Source organism: Mustela erminea, chromosome 18 (genome assembly GCF_009829155.1).
Source record: "Mustela erminea isolate mMusErm1 chromosome 18, mMusErm1.Pri, whole genome shotgun sequence".
NCBI classification, from domain to species: Eukaryota; Metazoa; Chordata; class Mammalia; order Carnivora; family Mustelidae; genus Mustela; species Mustela erminea.
In genome coordinates, this window is record NC_045631.1 from 25,941,005 (window position 1) to 25,968,102 (window position 27,098).

The 27,098-nt window shown below is 38.8% G+C and overlaps 1 protein-coding gene across 5 annotated transcripts in view; it reads right to left on the reverse strand.

Moving 5' to 3' along the window:
* GGNBP2 (gametogenetin binding protein 2) overlaps positions 1-24,254 on the reverse strand; it is a 31,949-nt gene extending 7,695 nt beyond the window's left edge. Inside the window, exons 1-9 of one of the 5 annotated variants that reach the window (XM_032322030.1) lie at positions 24,089-24,254; positions 23,383-23,578; positions 16,188-16,268; positions 14,462-14,715; positions 12,291-12,389; positions 8,331-8,456; positions 8,128-8,241; positions 1,424-1,627; positions 198-372 (exon numbers count right to left, since the gene is read on the reverse strand). In XM_032322030.1, coding sequence (XP_032177921.1) covers positions 198-372; positions 1,424-1,627; positions 8,128-8,241; positions 8,331-8,456; positions 12,291-12,389; positions 14,462-14,715; positions 16,188-16,268; positions 23,383-23,475 — 1,146 coding nt within the window. In that variant the 5' untranslated portion in view covers positions 23,476-23,578; positions 24,089-24,254. Of the gene's footprint in view, positions 1-197; positions 373-1,417; positions 1,628-8,127; positions 8,242-8,330; positions 8,457-9,091; positions 12,268-12,290; positions 12,390-14,461; positions 14,716-16,187; positions 16,269-23,382; positions 23,579-24,088 lie in introns of those variants that run through there. The other 4 variants (XM_032322028.1, XM_032322032.1, XM_032322031.1 and 1 more) reach the window with 4 other exon arrangements.
* Between the last annotated feature and the right edge of the window lie 2,844 nt (positions 24,255-27,098).

Below are 27,098 nucleotides of genomic sequence, written 5' to 3' on the forward strand. Positions count from 1 at the left end.
AGAGGATTGAAAAACAAAGAAAAATCCACAAACCTCTTCTAAATTCCAATTCCCCTCCCTGAACGCCTTCACATACATGACACTATGACTGGATCACAGGCCTCTGAGGTAAAATCAGACTGGCAGCTTAATATTAACATTCAGTCTAATAATGTGACTAAACAATCTTAGACACTGAAGCAGCCCACTGTTTTTACCTCAAAACTCTTGCGTAAAGCATCAACACCAAGATAGAAAAGCATCTGCCATGTTTGCTCCTCTGCTCGTAGTTTTTGCCAGATTCGATGCAGTCTTTCGTAAAGATGAATTCCCAAGCAGGTCAGAACTTCCTCTTGAGCTATATCTATTGTCTTAGCATGCCTTTCTCTTCGCCTGTAAAGGAGAATAAATCATACATAATAATTCCTAATACCCTTTACTGAAACACTAAGAGACAGATAAACTTCAAATTCAGGTTTTAAAACACAATTTGCATATGTAATAACAAGCCAGTTATACATTCAAATTCAATATACATATAAACATAGAAGCACACATGTATATAACCAATAAGAAATACACATGCAAGCAGAATCAGTCCTAATATTGCTAAAAATAAGATAATTCAGGAACTGGCCCTGAAGAGAGATTATTTTGTGGCACTGAGAAGTTATATATGTGTCCAGCTCACAGGTAGGCATGACAGCTCCTTTCACCTTCCAATTTTAACAAATGCCTACTTGCTTTGTTTCTTTTTTTTTGAGGGGGAATGGAGAAATGCCAACGTGATTCAATCATGGACAAAAGCCCTCCAGGCTAGTCTTCAGTAGAAGTGTTCACGGAATTTCAGTTGTAAGTCTTCATGTTCTAAATGGCTAGCAGAAAGTAGGCACTCAAATGAGAGCTGATACACAAAACACAAAGGAAAATGGATTCAATTTATTCTAGAACAACTTTCTCTGATGTTATTTTCACGACAAGCCAGAGATAAAATTTTAGGTTCTTATACAATTCAGTAATAATATACACAGTTCATGAATTACACTCAGTATTTAACCCCTTGCCGCAAAGACCTTTCTTCCCATGCAAAAACCATCATTATGAACAAAATTTAAACATGGAAATGCATGGATGGAGGGGGTAAATCCCTTCTAATCATTTTCTGATGAAAATGATAATCTATAATAATGAAAGCAAAAAAAAAAAAATGCCTATCTACTTCAAGCAACAAGGAGCAGAGGACTGAAATGAACACCACACAACACTTTCTCCCTATTTTTACTCAGTCAAATGCATACTTTAAAGAAAGCAGAATCTTCACAGGCACACTTTAATTTATACATATATCATATGTACTGAGGCAAAAGGTGATGGAAATAAACTTTCAGTAATAAAATGAAGCAAAGCGCTAGATAGCCCATTCTAGCAAATTACATACTCATACCCTCCTGCGAACTCTGGCTCAGCACGACCCAAGAGATGTGCAATGAAGTCTGTTTCACAGCAAACGTGTATGTGCCGTTCATGTGGACAGCACCGCAAGCCTTCATAAAGTGCAGCACAGTAGCCCTTCTCTTTGCTGCAATCAAGTTCACCAATAAGGATGTTGTATGCTCGGAGGACTTTATTTTTGCAATCAGTGCAAAACCTGTTGAAAAGAAAAACTTCAAAATTAAGAACTAGCTGCATAATTATTTCATGAAACTCATTAACAGTGTACTAGACAATGACACTCTCCTACCATGTGGAGCATTAAAAAAAAAAAATCCTCCAGACACACATTTAAAACATACACATAAAAGAGAAATACAAATTTAGGGATTACAGTATAGCTAGATCTCCATTTGCAAATAAATGATTCTTAAATGAGACAGACACATGAAAACAAGAAGCCACAAACAAGTGACTCAAGAATCCCACTCCTTTCAGCCTCTAAAAACAGTTGTGCCACCTTCATTCAGTAAACCTGAATCCAAATGTTGCTACGACATTTTAATATCTTACTAGTTAAACATAAGAAAGAGGGTAGGGGCAAGAAAGTGGCACATGTAGTTTTAGTTTACTAGTAGTTCCCAAAAGTCAAATTTCTTTTTAAAAAACGCATGTTTCTCAATACATAATCATAATATTGATAACATATACATAGATTTTAAATTTTTTTTTTTAAGATTTTATTTATTTATTTGACAGAGAGAGATCACAAGTAGGCAGAGAGGCAGACAGAGAGAGGAGAAAGCAGGCTCCCCACTGAGCAGAGAGCCCGATGCGGGACTCGATCCCAGGACCCTGAGATCATGACCTGAGCCGAAGGCAGTGGCTTAACCCACTGAGCCACCCAGGCGCCCGATAACATATACATAGAAATGTAGTCTAAATTTCAGTTACAAAAGTGTAGAAGAGAAAAAAAAGAATGTGAACATAGAGGATGATGACATTTTATTTTAGAAACCAAATATTATTCAATCAGAAAGAAAAACAGAACCTTGTTTCTTTAGCTTTGATTTCCTGAAACAAGAAAGAACTTGGTCTGATAAAAAAAAAGATAATAAAATTAATAACTGCATCTCTGAGAAGATCAGCTGTGGCAGAATGAGGAAATTTTAATCTCTTTATATTCATTCATCTCCCTAGCTGGCCTCTTCTGTTACAATGGCTTCAGCCAACAGGTATACCTCTTACCTACAGCTCTTGTTCAAGTCTTCTGCCCTTGCCTGAGGGCTAAACCCATACTGTAAAATGGGAGACATCACAGATGTATAATAGGCAACATGTTTTAACTTCCTCTCCAAAACCAAGGGCAACATGAATGTTCCCTTACAAAACTATTAAGAACATCACCATTCATACAGTCACCCAGGAAGAAAACCTCAGTTAACCTCCAACTTCTTCTTAGGTCCTCTTTTAGGGTGGCGCCAACTGGTATCAATTTTTTCTTACATCTCTTACAGGTCTTCTTTCCAATTCCCCCTGCCCTGTTTTAAACTGCCTAGACAATTTACCCTGCTCCTGAACACATACCATACAGACAATGGACTACCGTGAACATAACAGATTATGTCCCTACTTCAAAGTCGTTTCTTCTGCTTCCTCCCCACCCCTTTCCGCATCCTTTTCCATCTGCCTAAATCATGTCCATCTTTAAAGATGCCTTCTGCAATTCCCATAACTAGAATTCAGCCTTCCTCTATCTTCCTATATTTGCAATTTACACTTCTTACTTTATTTACCCTTATACTGCCACATATTAGTTGATTCACACATTTGTTTCTTGAAATGAATACATGTTAATATAGAGTCCCTAAGCCCAATTAGTAAACAGAAGCAATAATGCTGACAAGTTAAATCACTGATGCACTAATGCTTCAAAAAACACAGAATATGCAAAAATTAACACAAAATGGACTAAAGACCTAAACAGTAAAACATGAAACTACAAAACTCCCAGAAGAAAACACTGGAAGAAAAATTTCATGCACTGAATAGGTGATGATTTCCTAATCTTCAGGAAAATGTAAATCAAAACCATAGGATACTACTTTATATACATTTAGCATAGCCACTATTAAAAAAAAATAGAAAACAACATGTGCTGGCAAAGATGTAGAGAGACTGGAACCCTTGATACTGGTGTTGCTGAAACTGTAAAACAGTGCTGCCAATAATGGCAAAGAGTATGGCATTTCCTAAAAAAATTTAAAAACAGAACTATCGTATGATCCAGCAATCCCATTCTTAAGTATATCCTAAAGAACTGAAAACAGGATCTCAAAAAGATATCCGCACACTCACGTTCATTGCAGCATTTGTAGAAATAGCTAAGATGTAGGGGCAACAACCAAAATGTCCACTGATAGGCAAATGCGGTACATACATAAATGGACTATTACGCAGCTTTAAGAAGAAAATTCTGCATCATATGCTACAGCATGGATGAACTCTTAAGGACATTATGCTAAGTGAAATAAGCCAATCGCAGAAAGACCAATACCAAATGATTCCACATATGTGAGTATCTACAATAATCAAATTCATTAAACAGAAAACAGAACCCTGGTTGCCAGGGCTTGGGAGAAGGGGCTGATGGGGAAATTGTTGTTCAATGGGTATAGTTCCAATCATGCGAGATGAAAAATTCTTGAGATCTACTGTACAACAACGTGCATACAGTTAGCAACACTGTAATGTTCACTTAAAAACTGTTTAAGAAGTAAACTTACTTTTTTTTTTTTTACTACAATAAAAAAAAGTCTTCCCCTTGAGGGGGGAGGATAAAGACTTGGATGCAGAAATAACAAATTTTTCTGTGTTCTTGAGTTATAAAAGATTAAGTTTACAATTTCAGGTAAATAAATGGTTAGATGTCATAGAGCAGCAATAATAAAACTTGAAAATATTTTGCTCTTATTTTACTAACTTTAAATCCTCATAGTAGTTTAATCTTTGTACATAATTTTAATATTTGTAATAATCATAAGTAACATAAGTAAACAGCAACTTAAAAATACTATATATATATAAGCTATAAGAATGAAAATGATTTTTCTGTTTTCAAAAAGAAAACTTGCACATAAAAGTAAAAAAAAATTTTAAGGCAGAGGTTTCATATTTTAACACTTTGTTTCTAATAATTTACTACCATAATACTTAACTGGCCAGTGTTATAAAATCTTCATTGTAAGTAGGCTCCACACCCAGCACCAAGCCCAGCATAAGGCCTGGATTCACACCCCTGAGATAAAGACCTGAGCTGAGATCAAGAGTCAAGACACTTAACAGACTGAGCCACCTTAGTTCCCCATCAAATTTTTATTATAAAGTACTCAAAAAAGTCCACTAAATAAAATAGAACTGTCAAAAAGGTACATTATTCAGATACTTCTTAGGATTTTTTTTTTAATTTTTTTTTTTTTTGACAGAGAAAGAGAGTGAGCAAGCGCACAAGTAGGGAGAGCAACAGGCACAGGGAGAGGAAAAAGCAGACCCCCCATTGAGCAGGGAGCCCGATGTGGGGGCTGATCCCAGGACCCTGGGACCATGATCTGAGCCAAAGGCAGATGCTGAACTGACTGAGCCACCCAGGTGCCCCCATTATTAAGACATCAGAAATCATTTTCAACTGATTATACATACCTCAAAAACTCAAACTGGACCTAAAACAAGAACTAGATACATAGGAATAACAAGCATTTGCAAATCTGGCATGCAAACATTCACTAATGTGCTTACTATGTGCCAGATATTGGGTTTTTAAAATATTATATATAATACATTCACATTTTATTTACATATTTTTACAATTATTATTTTTAATTAACATACAACGTATTATTTGTTTTAGGGGTACAGGTCTGTGATTCATCAGTCTTATACAACACCCAGCACTCATCACAACACATACCCTCTCTAGTGTCCAACACCCCGCCACTCCATTCCCTCACCCCTCCAGCAACTCTCAGTTTGTTTCCTAAGTGGGTTAAGGCCTCTGCCTTTGGCTCGGGTCATGATCCCAGGGTCTTGGGATCAAGCCCCGCGTCGGGCTCTCTGCTCAGCAGGGGGCCTGCTTCTCTTCCTCTCTCTCTGCCTGCCTCTCTGCCTACTTGTGATCTCTCTGTCGAATAAATAAATAAAATATTTAAAAAAAAAAAAAAAAAAAAAAAAGAGTCTCTTGGGGCACCTAGGTGGCTTAATCGTTAAGCCTCTGCCTTCAACTCAGGTCATGATCCCAGGGCCCTGGGATCAAGCCCTGTTTCAGGCTCCCTATTCAGCAAGAATACTGTTTCTCTCTCTCCCACTGCCCCTGCTTGTGTTCTGTCTCTCCTGGTCTCTCTCTGTCAAATAAATAAATAAAATCTCTAGGAGAAAAAAAAAGAGCCTCTTATGGTTTGTGTCCCTCTCTGGTTTCATCTTGTTTCATTTTTTTCCTTTCTTCCCCTATGATCCTCTGACTTGTTTCCTAAATTCCATGTATCAGAGAGATTCTTTTTCTTTCTCTGACTTACTCTGTTTAGCATAATAATGCCCTCTAGTTCCACCCATGTTGTTGCAAATGGCAGGATTTCCATTTTTGATGGCTGCATAATATTCCACCATGTGTGCCCCATCCTCCCCTTCCACATCTTCTCCATCCATTCATCTGCTGATGGACATCTAGGTTCTATTGTGGAACCTAGCCAGATGTGGACATCTGGCTATTGTGGAACTCCTGCCATAAACATGGGGTGCAGGGTACCCCTTCAGATCACATATCTGTATCTTTGGGGTAAGTACCTAGTAGTCAATTGTTGGGTCATATGGTAGCTCTATTTTCAACTTTTTGATGAACTTACACACCGTTTTTCAGAGTGGCTGCACTAGCTTGCATTCCCAGCCACATACTGTTCTAAGTAAGCCCGACTGTGTATCGTCTATCCCCATGACAAATTTAATCCTACAATTAATCCGTACTATCATTATTTTTGTCTTAAGAAAAGAAGGCATAGAAATGTTAAGTAACTTGTACAAAGTTATAATTAGTAGAACCCAGATTCAAAGCAATCTTTCTTAATCATACTTCTCCCCACCCTTCAGATAGTTATTAAGTAGATTCCACCTTCTCAGAGCCCTAAAATATTGCCACCCCAATAAAGGAAATATCTACAACCATTACAGGAAACTCCTAAACATTAGCTCTTATAACTAGTCATTTATCACCCCAAAAAGCTATCTTTTGGATGGACCAATTAATGTTGAATATAGGGATCAATTCATATTGAAAAAGGAAGCAATCTATAATGGACCTACATATTTAAATGTTTTTTGTCTGTATAATCCCTCTCTGACAAAACTGCAAATACTTGACATATTCTCTACTCTCTTGGGTATAATCAACCAAAAAGGCAAATAAACAAGGAAGTTTGTAACTGAAAAAAGAAAAACACTGAATAAACTTAGTATGCAGATTAAGTCATTAGCTCATTGCCATATAAACATGAATGTTGATAAACCCTAGTTTTTATCATTCACGTATGTTTTCTAGAAGTATCCCTAAAGTAAGTATGTATTTATGTCCCAGGTCAAAGAACACAAAACCACACACCAAACATGTGACGAATTTACATTAAAAGAGTACAGCTCCCTCCTAGAATACCATCTCTAGACAGCTCCCTTACCAGTTTCCTTTCCTACTGCACTCTCCCTCCCTACAAATTTCCAAATGCTAATGACACTTAGAAAATTCCTTTGTAGGACACCTGGGTGGCTCAGTCATTTAAGCATCTGCCTTCAGCTCAGGTCATATCCCAGAGTCCTGGGATGGAGCTCCACATTGGGCTCCTTGCTCAGCAGAGAGCCTGCTTCTCCCTCTCCCGCTGTCCCTCTCCTCCTTGTGCACTCTCTGTCTCAAAGAAATAAAATGTAGAAGGAAGGAAAGAAGGAAAGAAAAGAAAAGAAAAGAGAAAATTCCTTTGTAAAATGGTATTCTAAAAAGAAAAACCTGGGGTGCCTGGGTGGCTCAGTGGGTTAAGCCTCTGCCTTCGGCTCGGGTCATGATCTCAGGGTCCTGGGATCGAGCCCCGTGTCGGGCTCTCTGCTCAGCGGGGAGCCTGCTTCCTCCTCTCTCTCTGCCTGCCTCTCTGCCTACATGTAATCTGTCTGTCAAATAAATAAACAAAATCTTTTAAAAAAAAAAAATAAAATAAAAAGAAAAACCTGAAGTTACTTTTTCAGTACATGAACCACACAAATTCCAACTCTATTTTTAGGTCTTGACAAATGATTATAGAAGAAATCATTCAAAATATTACTAAATGAAAACCACTAATTTAAACTTTAATTTTGAAAATGACAACATGAAATGCTTCTATCATAAAAACAAGGAATACCAGAGTTTCTAAAGTGATTCAGTACTTTCCCCAACTAAGTACACTTCACTGGCGTGGAACCAACAGGTAAAAAATACAAAAAGAGGAGATGCTGGCTCAACACAAGAAGGCTAACACTGAGAGTCATCCCATAAAGAAATGCTTATCCTAATATTAAGCTCTGCCTAGCACCAGGTATTAATGGGAAGACTGGAGTGCTATTATATGAAGGAGGTAAGAGGTCAATCTGGATAACTGAGAGAGCACTTACAGCACCTTCCAACTATATTGCAATGACCTTTAGACTCACCTGTGTTTTCGCAGGTAAGTTTCTAGTGTTTCTAAAAGACAACTAGAGTCGATTAAAACTACTTCATCCCTGCATTCTTGGGACATTAGTTCCCATACGTCCATCCAACAACCTCTGCAGAAAGAAACACATATTAGTGAAAGGAGGACTAGATAAACATTAAAACATTAAAAAAGGCAGAGTAAAGGATTGCTTGATTTTACCTGGCTGTTCCCTGGAAAGGTCCATAATGGAAAATGATCCTACACTTGCTGTCCTTCCTGTGGTCTTCACTACTTCTCTTATCTGTACTTAACTTCTCTGAACTGACACTGCTACTGCTCCCTTCACTGTAGTACAGTATAGTACAAAGCTTAGTGACACTCAGATAATCTGAAGGAATAATTTCTATAGTCTAAATTAAAATCATGAACTCTTTAATACATATTAGTATAATAAGTTTACAAATTTGTATATAATTACATATTCATTTTAGCCATATTAAAATATTAAACATATGCTCATACTTTTATATAAAAATTTCTGCTCAACTATTAAGTTTATCTGACACAATTTAACAACATTTACATTTATCAAGATACCAACTCATTAGATACTAAGCATTTCATAAGCAAATCTACTTGGAATGCTTTAAAGTCAACAAAGCTAAAAGAAATTATATTTTCATCTATAAAATTGGTCAATCTTCCACAAATTAAAAATTCTAGTAAGTTTTGTTCTACTTAATGTGATTTTATATCTAATCCATGGCAACAAAACTCAATGTTTTGTACCTTCACATTTATAATTAGCTGAGGGAAAAAAAAATCAGATTAATCTAATTATGATAAATACATTTTTACATTAACTACAATAAAATTTTACATTTACTAAAATAAAGACAGCACACTAAGAGGAACATTTTACATTTTACACAGCCTTTATCAGTAATAAGTACTATATAAATAATTTTTTAAAAACTTACTAAAACTTCCCAGACTCTCCCTCCCCCACAGGTTTCAGTGTGGCGTTGGTCCTGCATTTTGCTTTGTTGGCAGATGTACATTCCAAAAGAAATGTGGGTCTATATTCCATTCAATGACAGTCTTCTTGATATTTCATGATTCTGAACAACTGACTCCTGCCTGTTCCTCTGCAGGTCTGCCTACAGTCCCAGAAATGTTACCTTGGATGCTTGAGATGGAAAAACCTCTGAATCTTTACTTAACCTTCTCTATATGCTAAATAGGTACTTCCCAACTCCCTGCCCACTATTTAAGTTCATCTATACAATTCAGCTCCCTATTCCCTGAAACAAGACCTCAAGCAAGGTTCAGCACCCTAATTTGAAACAAAGACCTCAACAACTGCTATCTTCCATGTTCTATCCTTCAACTCTCTATCCCCTTATTTCCTCTCTTTCTAATCATGCGTGAGCGATCCATAATTTCCTAAAACTGATTAACTCTCAAACTCAAGTTCTCATAATTCAGGAAAAGGTTCATGAAATCAGTGTGGGGAATGATTATTATATCATCAGAACACAAGAGCATTAATCCAAGAAATACTTCTTAAAAAATGCTACAGTTAAAATTAAGACTTTATCTATAACCTCTCTCGACTTTCCATCACTCCATCCTTTCAAGATCAAGATTTCTGAAAAAGAAGTCTTTCCACTCCTAGCTTAATCCACCATAACCTTAGATTGCAATCACTTTTCTACCCATTCTTATTCTGGATTGTTTCCACTCAACCACAGATTTGGTCATCAAGATCACCAATTACCACAGTGCTGCTATATCCAATGGACACTTCTGGGTCCTTGATGATTCAGGAGCATTCAACACAGCTAACACTCTTTTCCCTCGGCTTCCTTCTACCTCTCTGGCCACTCTTTCTCAAGTTTCTTTACTAGATTCTTTTCTACCAATACGTTGAATTCCTCGGCATTCTTCTCTCTTACTCTACTCTCTCTCTAGGTAGACTTTATATACTATTCTCTAAGATAATCTTCAGTCTTCGGTTACAGGCCTACAACTGTAGCCTAGACTTTTCTTCAGGATCTCAAACTTACTCCCAAGCAGCCAATAACTTGGGTTTACTTGCATGGATACAAGAGTACTTTCAAAAAGAAGGCTGAGCTGGATTGTTGCCATTGATTAGGTTTCAACCTAATCAACTGTTAACACTTCCCTGGAGAGTGTCTAAACAGAAAAGGGGGGGGGGATAAACAGTTGAAATGTGTAAAATGGAGAGTCACAGTATCATACAATGGCAGTAGCCATCCAAAATGGAGGAGGGGGGAGTCTCGGCTAAGCACACTGTACTCCCTGGCCTGCTATCCATATGGAGTGTGGAAATAACCTGAAGTACCTGAAGCTCCCTTAGGAGACAGTGCTCAAGATCAACTCACTGATTTCATAATTCAGCAAACAACCTTCTAAAACATTTGGCTTCCCATGCGGTGGGGCTGTTGCTGAAGGGGAATGTGAAGTCTGTGGAGGTTTGTTTCTGTTTTTAAACTGAAAGATAGGAAAACAGAGCTGTATGCCAATTTAACACAAGTGGGTAACTGATAAAGCAGTCACTTGAGAAATGGAACCTGGAGCAAAGGTAGAAGAACTGCTCTTTGAAGGAAGGTACCAATGAACAGCTATGTAAGATGTTGAGGTTATCTGTTGCTCTTTTGGTTCCACAATGAAGAAAATTCATAACAAGAAAATCAGAAGGCAGGCTTTTTGTAGTAGGTTACTACTCTTGTGGCCTTAGCCAACAGGTTATTCAGGTCATTACTGTCTTAATGAGAAAATTAGACTGAATTTTACGTTTGAAAGATAGGAATTCTCTAAAGATATTTGTAAATCAGTTGTGTAAAATAATTTTCTTTCGATAACCACTTTAAGTTGTATGGAGCTTTACTGCAGGTTCAGAGTACTCGCACATTAGGTACCATATACTTTGTGGTTCAGTCTGGATCTTGATTCTAACAAATCCATTTTTTAAAAAGGCACTTTTAGAGAAAAATGTGGAAATCTAATTTGGGTATCAGATTATTATAGTTAACTCTTTTAAGTGTTATAATGGCAGTGTCATTATGAAAGAAAATGTCCATGTATTTAGAGATGGATGTGGAAATATGCAGGAGTAAAAAAGTGTGATGCCTGGGACTTGTTTTAAAATACTTCAGCAAAAAAAATAATAATAGTAATTAAAAAAAAATAAAGTACTTCAGCAAAGAAAAAGATGGATAAATAAAACAAATGTGACAAATCTTAGTAACACTACTGAATCAGCGTGACGATATCTGGTAGGAAGGAAGGTTGCTGAATAGTCTTTCCTATACGTTAGGCAGTTTTCATAATAAAATTGTTTTAAGATTTTGTTCCTGAGTATAGGAAAACAAACAAACTTGCTAACAGATTATCAACATACCACCAATTAGTCATCCAGGTCTTTTATCAGGAAGGAAAAGATCTATACAACAATGATATCAGCACTACTCATGAGATATTCAAAAACTAATTTTTTAAAGGCAATCCAGTGTTGTTTTATATCATCCCATTCTCCTCAAAACACAAGTTACTTCTTAGAAGCACCCCCTTCAAATTCAATACCTTTTCCTAACCACCCCCAACCTAAAGCAATTTTGTAGGGGGCAAATGTAACAATGTGCTGGGAGATGAGGGCAAAAGTAGCCTTGGACATTGTACCACCTAACCAGAACAAAACTGCAAATTAGTTACATAAATACACATTGTTACAACTAATCCAAGACTTTTTTTTTAATCCTTGATAAATTAGGGAGACCTAGAGATAAGAAAGACAAGAACAATAATTTATACATTATGACTATTATACAGATCAAAGAATTATGTCACTACCTTGAAAAACTCAGTATTGGCTAAATAAATTTTCATAAAGATCTCAACTTCCTTCCTTAGAAACATATTTAAGAAAAAAAAAAAAAAAACTCCAAAATAAAAATCAAATCTATACTGAGACCCTACACAGTCTCAATGCAAAAAGGCCTTACAGAATTAGGAGACAGATTTATTTTAACCTATGTTACAGTGTAACTAATTGATAAAGCAAAACTAACTGGTTTTTTTGTTTGTTTCACTAAATACAATCAACATTTATAATCTTAACAATTACTAAGGATCTTGACAGTCAATTCTACTTACCCCAAAGGTTTTGGTTTGTGCGTATCTAAGGAGTGCAACTGACATCTCTTGTTCTTTTTACTTTTTGGAATAGCATCTATCATGTCATTAAGTTTGGACCTAATCAAAAATAAATCATTAGAAGTTTGATTAATATTCATTTTTCTTCAGAATTTTCAAAATCTGTTTACTACCTTTTAGTGCAAACGTGTATTTCAAGTATTACAGACACATCACTTACCTTGAAAATTTCTCATCAAACAATTTCTAACCGAGAAGAATCCGTACAATTGTCTTCTCCCGTCCATTCCCAGTCTGTCAGTATGTTGAAAGAGACCTGTTCTATTCAATGTACTCATTCCCCCAGACTGCATCCGTCTTGTTCATCCCTGTATCTGCGCTGTATCTAGCAGTGCACTTGACACTCAAATATTTTATGACCGACTGCTACCTCTCAGCGATCTTGCCCTGTTCAAACAATATCTAAATAAACACGATCCTTGATGAGGAACCATCAACAGAAATTTTACGCAAATACAGAAATGCCTACAGCTAATAGCCCACCCTGCATCCAACCAATCAGCAAAGACTATCAACTCTAACTTTTGAATTACCCAGAAATATATCATTTATCACCTCCACCATTACCATCCATTTCCAACTCGCCTCTCTAGCTTAGTCAAGTGCAATAGCTGACCTCCCAAATGGTCTCCTTGCTTCCCATCCTTTGCCTTTACATTCTAGGCTTCACTCAGCAGCTGAAGTGATCGTTTCAAAACAAAAATCACATTATGTTTTCCATTCGAAAACCCTTAAGCCTTTTCTCAGGAGAGTAAAAATTCTCTCTACCACCACCTCTAAACAGAAAAGCCTAGGGCTTTTGTTGTCAGACCCCTTCTCATTTCCTATTTATATTCAGACTTTGGTGACTATCTCACATCTCACAGATTTAAATTATGCCCATGTGTGTGAGTGTGTGTGTAGTTTATACATAGTTCAAATACTACATATGTGCTGATGACATCAATTTTTATCTCCAGAGCAGACCTCTCTGAACTCCACCTGGATGCCTAATTGGTATATCAAACTTAACAGGTCCAAAAGTGAGCTCTACAAAATTGCTCCTCCCATTCTTACCCACCTCAGTAAATGGAAACCAATGGTCCTGCTCTTTAGATCCCAAAACTGAGAATCATCCTTGATGTCCTCTTGTATAGCCAATCTATCTAAAAATTCTACTGGCTCATTCCTCAAAATATACCCAGGATCCAACCATTTCTTTTACCTCTGTGACCACCACATTGGTCACCATCTCTCGCATGGATTATTAAATAGCTTTTGTTTCTTCCCCTTCCACCATCCTTCCACTTATTCTCAACACAGAGGTCAAAGTAAGCCAAACTTCAAGTCAGACCATGTCACTCCTCTGCTCAAAACATTCCTAAATCTTCCCATCTTATTCAGAGTAAAAAAACAAAACAAAACCCCAACAATAACCAAAAACTCAGGATGGCACTACATAAGTAGGCCTTTTATTACTATTCCCTTCAATCACCTGGCTCCAGCCATAATGGCTTCCTTACTGTTCTTCAAACATGTCAGGAAAACTCCAAACTTTGAAACTTGACACTTGCTCCTCCTTCTGTGCCTTCCTGCAGATATGTACATGGTTTATTTATTCACTTCATTAAAGTCTACACTCAGTGTCATTTTATCATAGAAGCCTTCCCCAATCATCCTCCATATTAATTCACTCAAACATTCTCATCTCTCTTGTAACTTACCTGACAAGTCATACATTTGCCTACTGCCTGCCTCTCTCCATACGAGAACAATATGTATAGTCACTGGCACACAGAAGATATTCAATAAAATTAATGGTTTTAGGGGCGCCTTGGTAGCTCAGTAGGTTAAAGCCTCTGCCTTCGCTTGGGTCATGATCCCAAGGTCCTGGGATCAAGCCCCTCACTGGGCTCTCTGCTTAGCAGGGAGCCTGCTTCTACATCTCTCTCTGCTTGCTGCTCTGCCTACCTGTGATCTCTCTCTCTGTCAAATAAATAAATAAAATCTTTAAAAAAATTAATGATTTTGGACTCAAGCTTTGCCCCTACCGAATTTAGTAAAAGAGCCACCACTGTCGCAAAGTTTAAAATTTTTAACTAAGTCATCTAACCCCTATTGATTATACTTACCCATGTACATAAAATAAGGTATAAAGCTTCTTTGCATCAGTCATGCAGCTTCGAGTTACAGATAGGACTCCCTTGGGCCCTACTGTCAGGGGTTCAAGTGCAGGATTTCCAGACTCTACAAGCTGGGAAAAGAGGCGCTCCACACTGCGACGACAACCAACACATGGGACAAGCTGAGAAAGTGCACTCAATACTTCACGGGACGTCACCACCATGGCAATACTTAGATCTTGCTGCTTAAGCATGCTATGTCGCTGAGAAAGAGGAAGAGAAAAATGAAGAACAGTCCTTAAAAAAGACTAAAATTTCTCTTTATTACTACTCTGGTTCCCGTCCTTGTGTAGTGAGTACAGTATGGGCAGGACTTGCCATCTCTATCTGAAACTGAGTCAGAAAAACAAGTCGGCCTTGCCCACGCTGTACTGAGTTTGCTCCACAAAGCCCTCTGTTCTAGCATCTAAGGTCTAAAAAACTCTGCTGGGAGGATGTCAGGGCTAAGCAGTTACATGCCTCAGCATACAAAAAGAAGCCCTGCCTCTGGAAATTCAGTTTGTTCAGAGACTATTAAGCTTAGTACACTCACTTGAAATAAAAAAATTTTTAGAACGCCTGGGTGGCTCAGTTGGTTAAGCTACTGCCTTCAGCTCAGGTCATGATCACAGGGTCCTGGAATTGAGTCCCACAGAGGGCTCCCTGCTTAGCGGGGAGCTTGCTTCTCCCTTTCCTCCCTGCTTGTGCTCTCTCCTGCTATCTCTGTCGCTATCTCAGCTCCCTCTTGCAAACAAATACAATTTTCAAAAAAAATTTTCAAACAAAGAAAAAAGATGGAATGCAGCTTTGCCATGTCTTCCTCTCAATTTTTAACAAGAACACTATATTTAGCTACTAGAATCAAGTTAGGATGGTGCTCATGCAAAGCAGCAATTCTCAACCTGGAGGTTTGGACAGGTGTGTTACAGATCAGTGGGAGAGAACAAGGCCTATCAAACCTATGTAGAAGTGAGTAACTAACAGGGTGGTGCATATAAATATTATCTGTTGGTTATGACAAGGTAGAAAAATGACTGAGAACCTCAGCTGTAGAGAAATGGGCAAAACTCTAGTAAATAACTTCTATCTGGATGGAGTTACAGTTATACTACAAATAGTGTTTCTAGCTTTACCAGAAAAGATGGATAAGATACTCCAAAGAATTTCCTCATATTTACCATTAATCTTTCATTCAAAGTTTTCTCCAAAAGTAGAAACAGAATTTTGAAGTACAGCAACAATTTACCTTCCATTATCTTGATTATATACAGGATTTTATAAGGTATCATACTGTTTAAAAATTAAATACAAATCATGAAGTTCACAGTACCAGGATTTTTTTTTTTTTTACTTGAACAAAACCACCACTACAGAAGAAAACCAACAAGTTCTCAATGAAAAGTTGTATACCCTGTCTTTCAAAAACAGGGAAAGATGGCTTGGTGAAAGTAAAGCCAAAGGGACATGTACAACACACCACCACCAAATTTCTTTCATATAACAAGTGCATAAATATAGTAACAAGTACACAAATATGTAGCAATACTAAAAGAAAACAATTTCAGTGCAATCTTAAGACCTAGAGAGCCCCAGATAAAATGATATTAATATTTAAAGCTAAAATTTTGAAATGACTCTTCAAAACACACACACACACACACACCATTTAAAACATTAATTTTAGAAAAAATATTACCTGAATAAACTGCTTTAGTTGTGCACCATTATTCTGATGCCCATCGAGATTTAAAACATTGTCAGGGAATTCCATCACCATCTTAATATGCAAAAGAATGAAAATCAATTACTATATCCTCTTTGAACATGTGCTACAAACTATTTTATACACTCTGAGGACAAAAATAGATCCCTAAAGCAGGATTAGTACATCCCAGTTCTGCCCCCTGTCAAAAGAAGCTAAGACAATCACCACCACCACCCACAAGTTTCTAAAGGCAGGAATGGTATAATCATTAGAAGCAAGGACACTGAAGTCAGACAAACAAGAGTTCAAATCCCAGCTCCTCCATTTACAAGTATGTCATAAATCTGGTCAAGTTACTTAACCTGTTTGATTTTCAGCTTCCTCATTTGTAACATGACATTAAGTAATAATGTTTAATATCTCTCACAAAGTAGACTGTAAAGATTAAATTACATTTAAAAGTGTTTGTTGCAGTGGCCAATAAGTAAAACAGCCTGATATTTTACATTAAATATACATACTTTGAGTTATTCCTCTTATTATTATGCAAATGGCCATATACATACAGATCACACAACATATATGAAAAACTCAGAAAAATACCTGGCATATACTGAATGTTTGCTCTAACCAGGAACAAAAGGAATATAGAGATATTTATTCAATTATCAAAATTCCCTACCAGAGGAGGGATATAAAGCTTAAGGATATTTCTGCATATCAGATAATGGAGAATCACTAATTAGAACATGTCACTGATCTGTGACACCACTCATTTTAGAAAGTACCACAGTCACATACCACTAGGAAAAAGACTTTGTAACTGTTAGACGTCACCATATAAAAGAAACATCCCAGTTTCAGAGATGGTAAAATGTACAGGCAAAAAAAGTATGCCTTTCAAAACAATGAAATAAAGTAACACATTTATATCTTAACTAAAACATTGTTAAAGGTATTAAACATACTGTGCTAGGACAACTTCTATTTCCAGATGACAAGGACCACAAACTCCTACATACCCAAAGAGTGAAGTCATGATAAAGAGATATATTTGAGGCAAAAACAAAACACTAAAAATGCCCCAACCAGTTGAACATGATCTTAAAAAGATTCCTTCTTCAACAACCAGCACCACAAAAATCTGCTTTCTTAATAGACGTGACCATTCTTTTTCTTCCAGATTAGAAATGACAGCCCTAAAACATGCTTGTTCTAACAATATGTGAAGGACTAACAATAAAGTATAAACAATAGATAGATCTTCTCTTGATCTGATGTGGGGGGAATACAGGATATGTGAAGTAGAGACAAAGGGATACCAAGAACTCAACAATTCAGGACACCACTGTATTTCACAGAACCAAAAGCTGCATTACAAAATGATTCAAATGTTTTTATGTGGGTACTTTCTTACAGAAAAAGAAAATACATGATGTGTTAGATGTGGCCTATCTCTACAGAGTGAAAAGGTAAGACTTTTTCCTTCATGTGTTCCTACCTTTCCCAAATTTATTACAATGCACATATATTGTTTATTACCAAGGGGAAGTTAGTGTTCCTTGCTTCCAATTCTATGTTCACTATACCAAATTCAGAGACATGCTTCCATCTCAAGAGCTTTTATTGTTCTGGAAGTTTCTTCTTCCACACACATAGACCATTCATTAAGTCCAAATCTTATAGGTTCAAGGATCAATTACCAATTTTCAGGTTTACTGACTTCTCTCTAGTCCTCCCTCTTACAGTCTTAATAGTATTTCCAAAGACTGGCAGTAGTAATAATAGAGACATTTAGTGTAACTTCATATATACTGGGTGTTGTTCTAAGCAATTTCGTATGTTAACCACTAGTACTAAGCAAAACTGGTCACTGGTCTGCTTTAACAAGGTGTTTCTAAATGAACAAGTGAGGATGACAGAAGTAGGCAAAAAAATCTAATGATCCATACTGTCCACTGTACTTAATATTTAACAGAATCTACTCAAATTTTTTAAAAACTTAATAATCCCATTATTAGAAATCCTGGTCCATGAAAACATATAAAACATAAAAGTAGTTAGTAGTACTGTACAGTTAACCCATGTTTTTTGTCAGCACTACATGGTTTAAAATACAAAGAAACTGAACTGTCGAGTCAGAAAAAAGGTATAGGATAAACTTTTAAAGCCACATAACTCAAGACAACACTGCAGGTCAGTCCAAATCTTAAGCAACTAACACCTTGATTTGCATTCTCACTTGTTTGATACAAATATACACCATTTTACTACATATCAATTGCCACCATAAAAAAATTAAGATAATTACCTGTACTATTTTAAGATCAAAGCTACCAATTTAAGGAACATTCAAAGAATGCTTCTTATTTAACCAAATCAAGGTCTCTCCAGTCTGGTTTATAGGTAAAATCTTAAATTCTGACTCTGTATAAATGAAATTTTATTCTTATCAAATATGTTTTATTGTTTTAATAATTAAAGCAGAGCTCAAAGAACAAATCTAACATTTTGAGATCTAACGGCTGATGTTTAAAATACAATTTAATGGATAATACCTGCTTTAGGAATCATTTCTTTTTTTTTTAAGATTTTATTTATTTTATTTGACAGAGATCAAAAGTAGGCAGAGAGGCAGGCAGAGAGAGAGAGGAGGAAGCAAACTCCCTACAGAGCAGAGAGCCCCATGCGGGCTAGATCCCAACACCCTGGGATCATGACCCCAGCCGAAGGCAGAGGCTTTAACCCACTGAGCCACCCAGGCGCCCTAGGAATCATTTCTAAAAGGTACAACAAAGGACAGGGTTAAAAAATTTTTTAAATCCTCATTTCAGATCATTTGATTTTCCCCTAACCAGCAGAGATAAATGTCAAGATTAAGTCTATTACTGTGTCTTTCCTGGGTTTCACTGGCTTGTATAATACTAAATTTTCTCTTGTACTTACTCTATACCACCCTGGTTACAAACTCTGCACTCACACTAAATTATTCTGTTCTTGCCTTTCAAACACTGAGGACAATGGCTTTTTACCTTGGTGTTTTCTGGACAGTCACTATATGCTCTTTAACACTGAGAGAGGACAATAAGAAAAAAGGAAAAAGGGAAGGCAAAGAGGAAAGTAGCACTGTTTTTTCCCATTCTTTAAAACCACTTCCTTGACTTAATCTTCAGATTCTAGGTTACCTAAAGGAAGACAGTCATGAAAAGTATTTCAGGTGTGGTTTCACAGAGGAATCATTAGTGTTTTGCTTCATGATGAGGTTGCCTTTCCCTAGCTGGCCAAAAATAGAACCAGTAATTGTCCTGCAATTACTGCTTTATAAAGTTTATTGAATCCATTACCCACTTTCACTCTTAAATATCTGTCCTGGTTTCTCCTGACCACAAATAATCTGTTTTTAGCACATTCTCACAATCTCTAACCAACAATATTAAATTTGTATTTATTACAAGTCATTGTCACTGTAGCTTTACTTTTTTACTTTATCCTCACAGCTATTTGTAACATCTATCACCTTTGGTAAAATCAATTAAATATTTAAGAGTTAAAAGAAAACGTTAAGTACTAAATTTAAAAATGCTAAACACCTAATCCCCAAGTGAATATGCTACCATTTACTATCTTTTGATGTCTCCATTAAAATCCATTATCAGAGTCTCTGGTCCAGTTAGATCATTTGAATTATCAGGAGAGTAAACTGCTTCTAAGCAATATTATAGCACTGTGACACTATGTATCAAGAACTTTACAAAAGGCTCTTCTCCTTTGATCCAGTAACTGTACTTCCAAAGCCTGAGGAAAATTTTTAATGCGTAGACTTATGCATTATTTATATTCTTGTAATATTATTCATAGTCAAAAGCAGAATCACCCCTATATCCACAAAGGAATAATGATTAAATCATGGATGTCAAACAACAAATTATTACATGGCCAATAAAGCTACTTAAGAATGACAAGAACAAATGTTCTCAGTATTACATTTAGTGAAAAAAAGCCAGATATAAACTGTTACAGTAGACAATACATCTCAACTCTGCATCCAAGTGTCTATGAGTAGAATTATAGCAAATGCTGCGACCTCCTTAGGTTTCGCTGGGATGTAGAAGTAAGGATAGTTTTTTTTCTTTGTTATATCATTATTTTTCAAGATTATTTTAAAAAGGGTATACATTTTAACTCAATTTTTAAAAATACTACTTAAAGGGGCACCTGGGTGGCTCAGTGGGTTAAAGCCTCTGCCTTCAGCTCAGGTCATGATCCCAGGGTCCTGGGATAGAGCCCCGCATGGGGCTCTCTGCTCAGCAGGGAGCCTGCTTCCTCCTCTCTCTCTGCCTGCCTCTCTGCCTCCTTGTGATCTCTGTCTGTCAAATAAATAAATAAATATTTTTTTTTAAAAAATACTACTTAAAAATTGCAATTCTCCAAAAATATCTCTAAAATAAAATCCATATTCTGCCCATTTGCTATTTTACAATTCCAGTAACACCAGAAAGCATTTTGGCCACACAGTGTACCACTTTCCTAAATATTCCACCAACTTACCTCTTTGGGATTTTCTCAAATACACTTATATTACCTGTACTCAAGTATTCAAACCCATTTAGTTACCAAATGAGTTTTAAACATGGATTTAACATACCGCATAAAAGAGGAGACTACTTCCTCCCATACAAGCTTCTCAATTTCATTTTACAAATCCAACCTAAAATCACCAGTAGAATTAAGGCTAGAGGGTTCAACTTTCTGTTACTAAAACGATACAACATTTATAACTGAACTGTGAAAGCTGTAACCAGACTTAACTAGAAGGCGCTAACAAGATTTCAAGACTACATGAAATAAAAATCACACGTTTTTTCAACGCATTACCTATTAACCCTAAGAACAAAGACCAGACCAAATGTTAACTTCAGGGATACACTGCCATCAAACTATTAGTGGACCAGTGCAGAGCATAAACGTCTGCTACAGGTATCTTCCCTCCCTCTTCTCCAACAGGTGTTTGCTCTGCATTCTTCTGAGCAGTAGTTAATAAAAAGTTCTGAAAGAAAGTTGTTTCCCTAAATATAAGACACTCTTGACAAGAAATTTCACTAAGCATTCCATGACTATGCACAAGTTCCAAGACAAAGCAATAAATAGTCCCATTCATTCCTAGTGATAAAAACCCTTCTAAAGAAAAACTGCACCTTTTCCTAAATAAAATGCTATTTTGAGATATTTAAATTAAATGACCCTAGATTTTATTGGCCTTGGTCGCAAGTCTATAAAAAGAATATTCAACCACCAAGTTCAGTCCAATAAGAGAAATAAGTACAATAATGTATCACAGTGCAAGGTTACATTTTTTTCCATGGAAAATTTTAGAAATCAGTATCATTGTACAGAGAACAGAGTATAAAAACAGCCACTGTTTTAAAGTGCTATATGACAGATGTGTCAATGCTGCACTCACAGGAAAGGTGGTTATGTGACCATAAGGAAGTGTCAGAAAGTGTCACTAAGTGTCTCTTAAAATGCTATAAATATGCAAATTTATTTTGGCGTTCCCTATGCTTTGATATTATACACTCAAAAGTAATCTTATGTCTAAACCCACTGGTTTTTAAACTTCAAAGGCATTCTGGGACAATAATCAAACAAAGTTGATACCAAATTATGTGCTCTAGAAAAGTGTGTAAGAGGAAGAGAAGAAAGTAACAAATGAACTCATATTAGGAGTTTTCCAATGGAGAAATGCATCATTTAATTTGATCAAAGTGCTAGTTTTTCTTTTTAACTTAAAATACAACTCCATTATACTTTTAATGTAAAAAATACGCAAATCATAACCAAGGCATACAAGCACTTTCTAATGCATCAACACAAATTCTATTTACCTTTATGTCAGGCCAAATCGTTTTTACCATGGGGAAAAAAAAAATGCACTTTCTTTCCATGAAAAAAAAGATGCTTTCACATAAAAAGTTCTAACAAATTAAGTCACCAAATGGCTCTTCTAATCCTTTTAAAAGTACTGCAGCTCAATCAAGTCTTAATTGAGACTGGCAAACAGAAAGGCATAGAGTGGCAGCTCTACAATGACTTGCATTTTATATAAAATTTGAAAAAACTTCAATAGATATTTGCAAAAAAATACTCAAGAACAAAACAGAACTACCTCTGAAAAGCAAAAAGGCAAAGGTAATAAAATGAAGAGACTGAGTTACACCTATCAAAATAGGCAACGTATAACCCAAAGCTTCAGCATCATCAAAATGCAAATTTCAAGATATTCAGAAAAGGTTCATTTCTTAAGAAATAGTGGCAAGCAACTGCACTCATTTCCTGTTCAGATTCAATTCAAATTTCTGCCATTTCCTTTCAAAGGAAATAGTACAGCAACACAGGGCAGAGGGTCAGTAATGCTGTACTACCATCAACTCTAAAAAAGAAAACTACCCAGAAGTGGGTTTTGACACTTGAGATGAGCAATCAGCTTTTTATAATGCTCTTCATTCAATAATTTTGCTTTATTAAAAAAAAGAAAAAGAAAACGTTACCTGCAAACTAAAAAACAACTACTGCCAAGAAAACCCATTTTGAAGAGTCATGGCCTACCAATACAATCATTTCGGAGAGTTTTAATGTACTAAGCAATATGACACTATTTACAATGAAACCAAATCATTTTAGTGGAATCTTTACTGTGCGAGAGCATGTCATTCCGCCCTAAGTAATTAAGCTTCTGTAGTGAGCTACAGTATTGAGAGAAAAAATACACAGGTACAGTGGCAGCTGCGACATTTCCAGATAATTAAGCTTCCCCGAGGGTAGGTGGATTCTGTAAAGGATAGGCCCTAAACGCCCAAGATCCTTCAACCCCACTCCGAGGCGCGTGCTTTGGCAAAAGCAGCGCCTCATTGAGACACGGGGGAAAGGAAGAGGGTTCAAAAAGGAAGGGAAATCTGGCGAGAGGGGCTCGAAATGCTTACGAAGCGCTGGGCCAGGGGCCCGCAGAGGTTACCGTGCGACACACTGCAAAGGCGAGTTTGTGGGGCCTGCCGGAGAGAAGGCCTCGCCTAGGAGTTGCAACACACTCTTTCTCCAGTGCGCAGCGCTCGGCCTGGGGGAGGGGGAGGAGGGGAAACAGCTGCCAGGGGAGCGGCGAGCCCGGCCCGGCCCGGCCCGGCCCGCTCACCGTGAGGGTGTCGTCTATGTAGAGGGGAATCTGCCTCCTCTCGAAGGGGAACTCCTCCTCCCCGTCCCTGCACACTGCCACCAGTCGCGCCATCGTCCCCGACGCTGCCGTTGCCACCGTCACCACCTCCTCCCAGCTGCCGCCGCCGCCGCTGCTGCTCCTGCCGCTGCCGCTGCCGCCTCCTCCCAGCTCCTGCCTGCAACAGCCAAACCCCGCGAGCGTAAGCACCCGCCGCCGCGCAGCACTTTCGCCACAGGGGGGAGGGAGAGGAGCAGGAGGGCACGGGAGAGCCGGGCTGCGTTTCCCATCACCCGATTCCACACGCGCTCAGCCAATCAGCGCCGAGCAACGCCGGGACCCGCCCCCTCGCGCCGCTCGCCCTCCCCAGCCCCCACCCCCGCCGGCCTCCAGTCAGGGTCCAAAGGAGAGGCGGAAGGGACCCGCTGGCCCCGGGGCTTCCCCAGCCCGTCACCGGAGTCCCAGCTCCAGGACCCCACCCATGGCCTCAGCTCCACAGCCCACCTCCTGTTTCCCGCCGCCGGGGAGCCCTCAACCCCCAGCTGACCCCTTACTCCCCTTTCTTGGCGCGCCCCGCCCAGTCAGTCCCCAGGGCTGCAGTTGCCCAGCGCGACCCCGCCCCTGGGAGGGGTCGACCCCGCCTCAGCTCTGCGGAGTCTGTGGAGGGAGGCTCAGACCCTTTCCTCACCCTTCTCGGAGGAGGCTCCTCGGTTCTGACCTTCACCGTTTTCGTGGTCGCCTCCCTGACCCCCACCTCTGCTCCCCGTTACCGGCTGACGAGGCCCGCGTCAGGGCCGGCCTGGGCGGGAGCGCGGCTCCGAATGCCGTTTCCTCTCCAGGTTCAGTCAGCCGCTCGCGCCACGGGGAGTGGGGGAGGGAGGGCGGGGGACGTGGGGAGGGTGGGGCAGGGAGGGGCCGAGAACTCCGGGCGGGGGCCCCGCCTCCTCTCGCGAGACTGTAGACAGCAGCTGCCGGGTCGCCTCTTTCGAAACCCTGCTGGAGGGGTGGGGGTGTTCCCTTGGGTATCTCGAACGCGTGATCGACCCCCTCCTCTGAGTCTAGCTACCCAAATAAATCCGAAATAGGGCTGCCAGGAGGAGTGAATAGGCCCGAACCTCTGTCCCTCTGCCGCGCGGGCCTGGGAACCGCTCTCTTGAGGGCGGAAAGGGTGCGGAGCCGAGCAGACTCCGGGCCCACCCGAGGGTCGAGGCCCTGGGAGGACTTCGGTAAGTGGGGAGGAGCTGAGGCGCTTTCCAGGTCAGTGGGAGCGGAAAGCGGGAGTGAGGGAAGGGGAGACGAGCGTCTGGCGGATGAGCGAGAAACTCCAGGCTTGGTTTCCACGTACTTGACGCCGCTTTTCCTGAACACCCTGATTGACCCGGAGCCCGCCGCATCACTGCTTCCTTGCCTGCGATTGCGTCAAGGTCCCGCCGAGGGAAGCTACCCGAGTGCGGATGCTTTTGCGTTGTAGTTGCTACACTAGAGGCGGATGGAAGACTGTGTGAGGAGAGACTGGTCCACGCACTGCCCAGAGAAACTTCTTGGGCCGATTTAATATTAACTTAGGGACTCGGGACACGGATTTCCCTGGGCAGAGTACTGGGACGGGCCAGAGGCCCTTGTCTCCGACCCTCTCCTGAGCAGCAGAGCCGCTGTAGAGGCAGTTCATCCGCACTCTGCGTGCCACCGCGTACTCCTTTCCTACCTTGAAGGCTTTGGGAGGCCTGTTGTAAAGCCAAAACAGTTGTTGGGAAGTACTTTGCCTATGAAAGGCTTGATGATTTTAGGGATAGATCCATTTCCTGCTTTACAACTAACCAATCCTGATGACAGATCTGTATTTCCTGGTAGAATAGGCTAGAGCGGTGATACTGATCTGTAAAAAGGGTTTTCGTCATCACCTGAAATCTTAAGACTCGCAACAACACAAAACCCCACAGTGCATCTTTAGCCATGTTGCCTTCTGACATTGTGTTGTCACTGTTAGGTTAGGTGACATAATAAACTGGAAGAGCCATTGTTAAGTCCCAAAGGTGTGATTATCCCGCAAGTACTTACTATTTGTGTCTTTTGGCCATGTTTGGGGAGCAGAACACGGGATCGTTAGCTTGGTTCCAAAAGGAATGTAGGACGAGCATGCGCATCTGACAGGTGAGACTGCATAACCAAACTTTGGGCTTTTGAGAGAATCTTGTGTTTTATGTAAAAATACTCCTCTAAGAAAAAAAGAGTACTGTGGCTTTTAAGACCTAAAGGGCCTTTTTAAAATACTAAACTAATGTACCTACTTTATATCTTTTAAACTTCTTTTGGGTTGTGGTTGGTAAAGGACATTGATAATGACAAGCTCAATATATAGGTGCTAATTTAAATATCTTTGGTTATTGAGTATGCACTGGGTACTAGCAAAGAACAGAGTTTTCTCCCTGGGGGATTTGAATCTTAAGTTAGAAAAGGTATGAAAACCCAGATAAAAAAACATAATGGTACCACAGCAGTCTCTTTCCATCTGAGGTTACTTTCCCTGATTTGGATTTGTCTTTTATTAAGTAATCTCTGCACCCCACATGGGGTTCAAACTCACAAATCTGGGATGAAGAGTTGTATGCTCTACCAACTGAGCCTACCAGGCACCCCTAGATTTGTCTTTTAAAATCCACTGAGCATGCTGCTTCGTGTCTTTGGACAACACATAGGTACTTAGTGAATACTCACTGTAAGGTTATAAAGGTGGCTAATTTGCTACATAACTTTCTAAGGAGGTAAGGTGATAGCCTGGGTGCTCTAAATATGATAAATATTGAGGAGAAATGCTTAGAAAATTATTTCACTGAGAAACAATTTTTAGAGGTTTTAACTATCTTATCTTCTTAGTTTTCGAGCAGGTACTCATCTTCACTATTGGTCTAGCTTCTGCTAAAACCAAGACTGCTGCAGGAATTATTTCATGACTAAGCATCTGCCTTTAGAGAGCTTAACTCTTAATCGACAAAATAAGTTATTACTACATAAAAAAGCCAGCTGTTGCCTGTTTTTAAATTTCGATACAGCCATTGTGAGAGGCAATGTTGAAGGATTTGAAAGGCCAGGAGAACACAATCAATAGCAAAGGGTATTTTGCTGGTACCTAGTAGCACCTAGAGTGATGGAGAGAGAATAAATTGTCAAAAAATACCTTTCTTTTTCTTATTGGATTCCCAGTGTGCGAGAGCCAGCCACAAGACTCAAGCATAAAAGAGATAGGACTATTTTCCAAGCAACCTACGTTTAAAAGAAATGAGTACCGATTTATGCCTTATGTTACTTTCTGTATTCATAGATTATACACAAACTCCTAGGGAGCAAAATATGATTTTATATAATTTAAACATCATATTGGACAACAATGCTCAATAAAAATAAAATGTCCTCTTCTAAACACAAGCTATTGATACATATTGGTAGATAGCTCCAGTTTTTGTAAAAGTCATGGGAATAAGTCACTTCCTGGAGGTCATGAGTAGGATAAAGTCATAGACCAAGTTATATTCTTCCTTCTTTATCCCCTTCCCTTATCTGTCCTCAAAAACTGATAGTTGAGGGGTACCTGGCTGACTCAGTCAGTGAAGCATGTGACTCTTGATCTCAGGACTGTGAATCCGAGCCTCACTTTGGGTGTGGAAATGGCTTAAAATTTGTTTTAAAAAATTGATAATTGA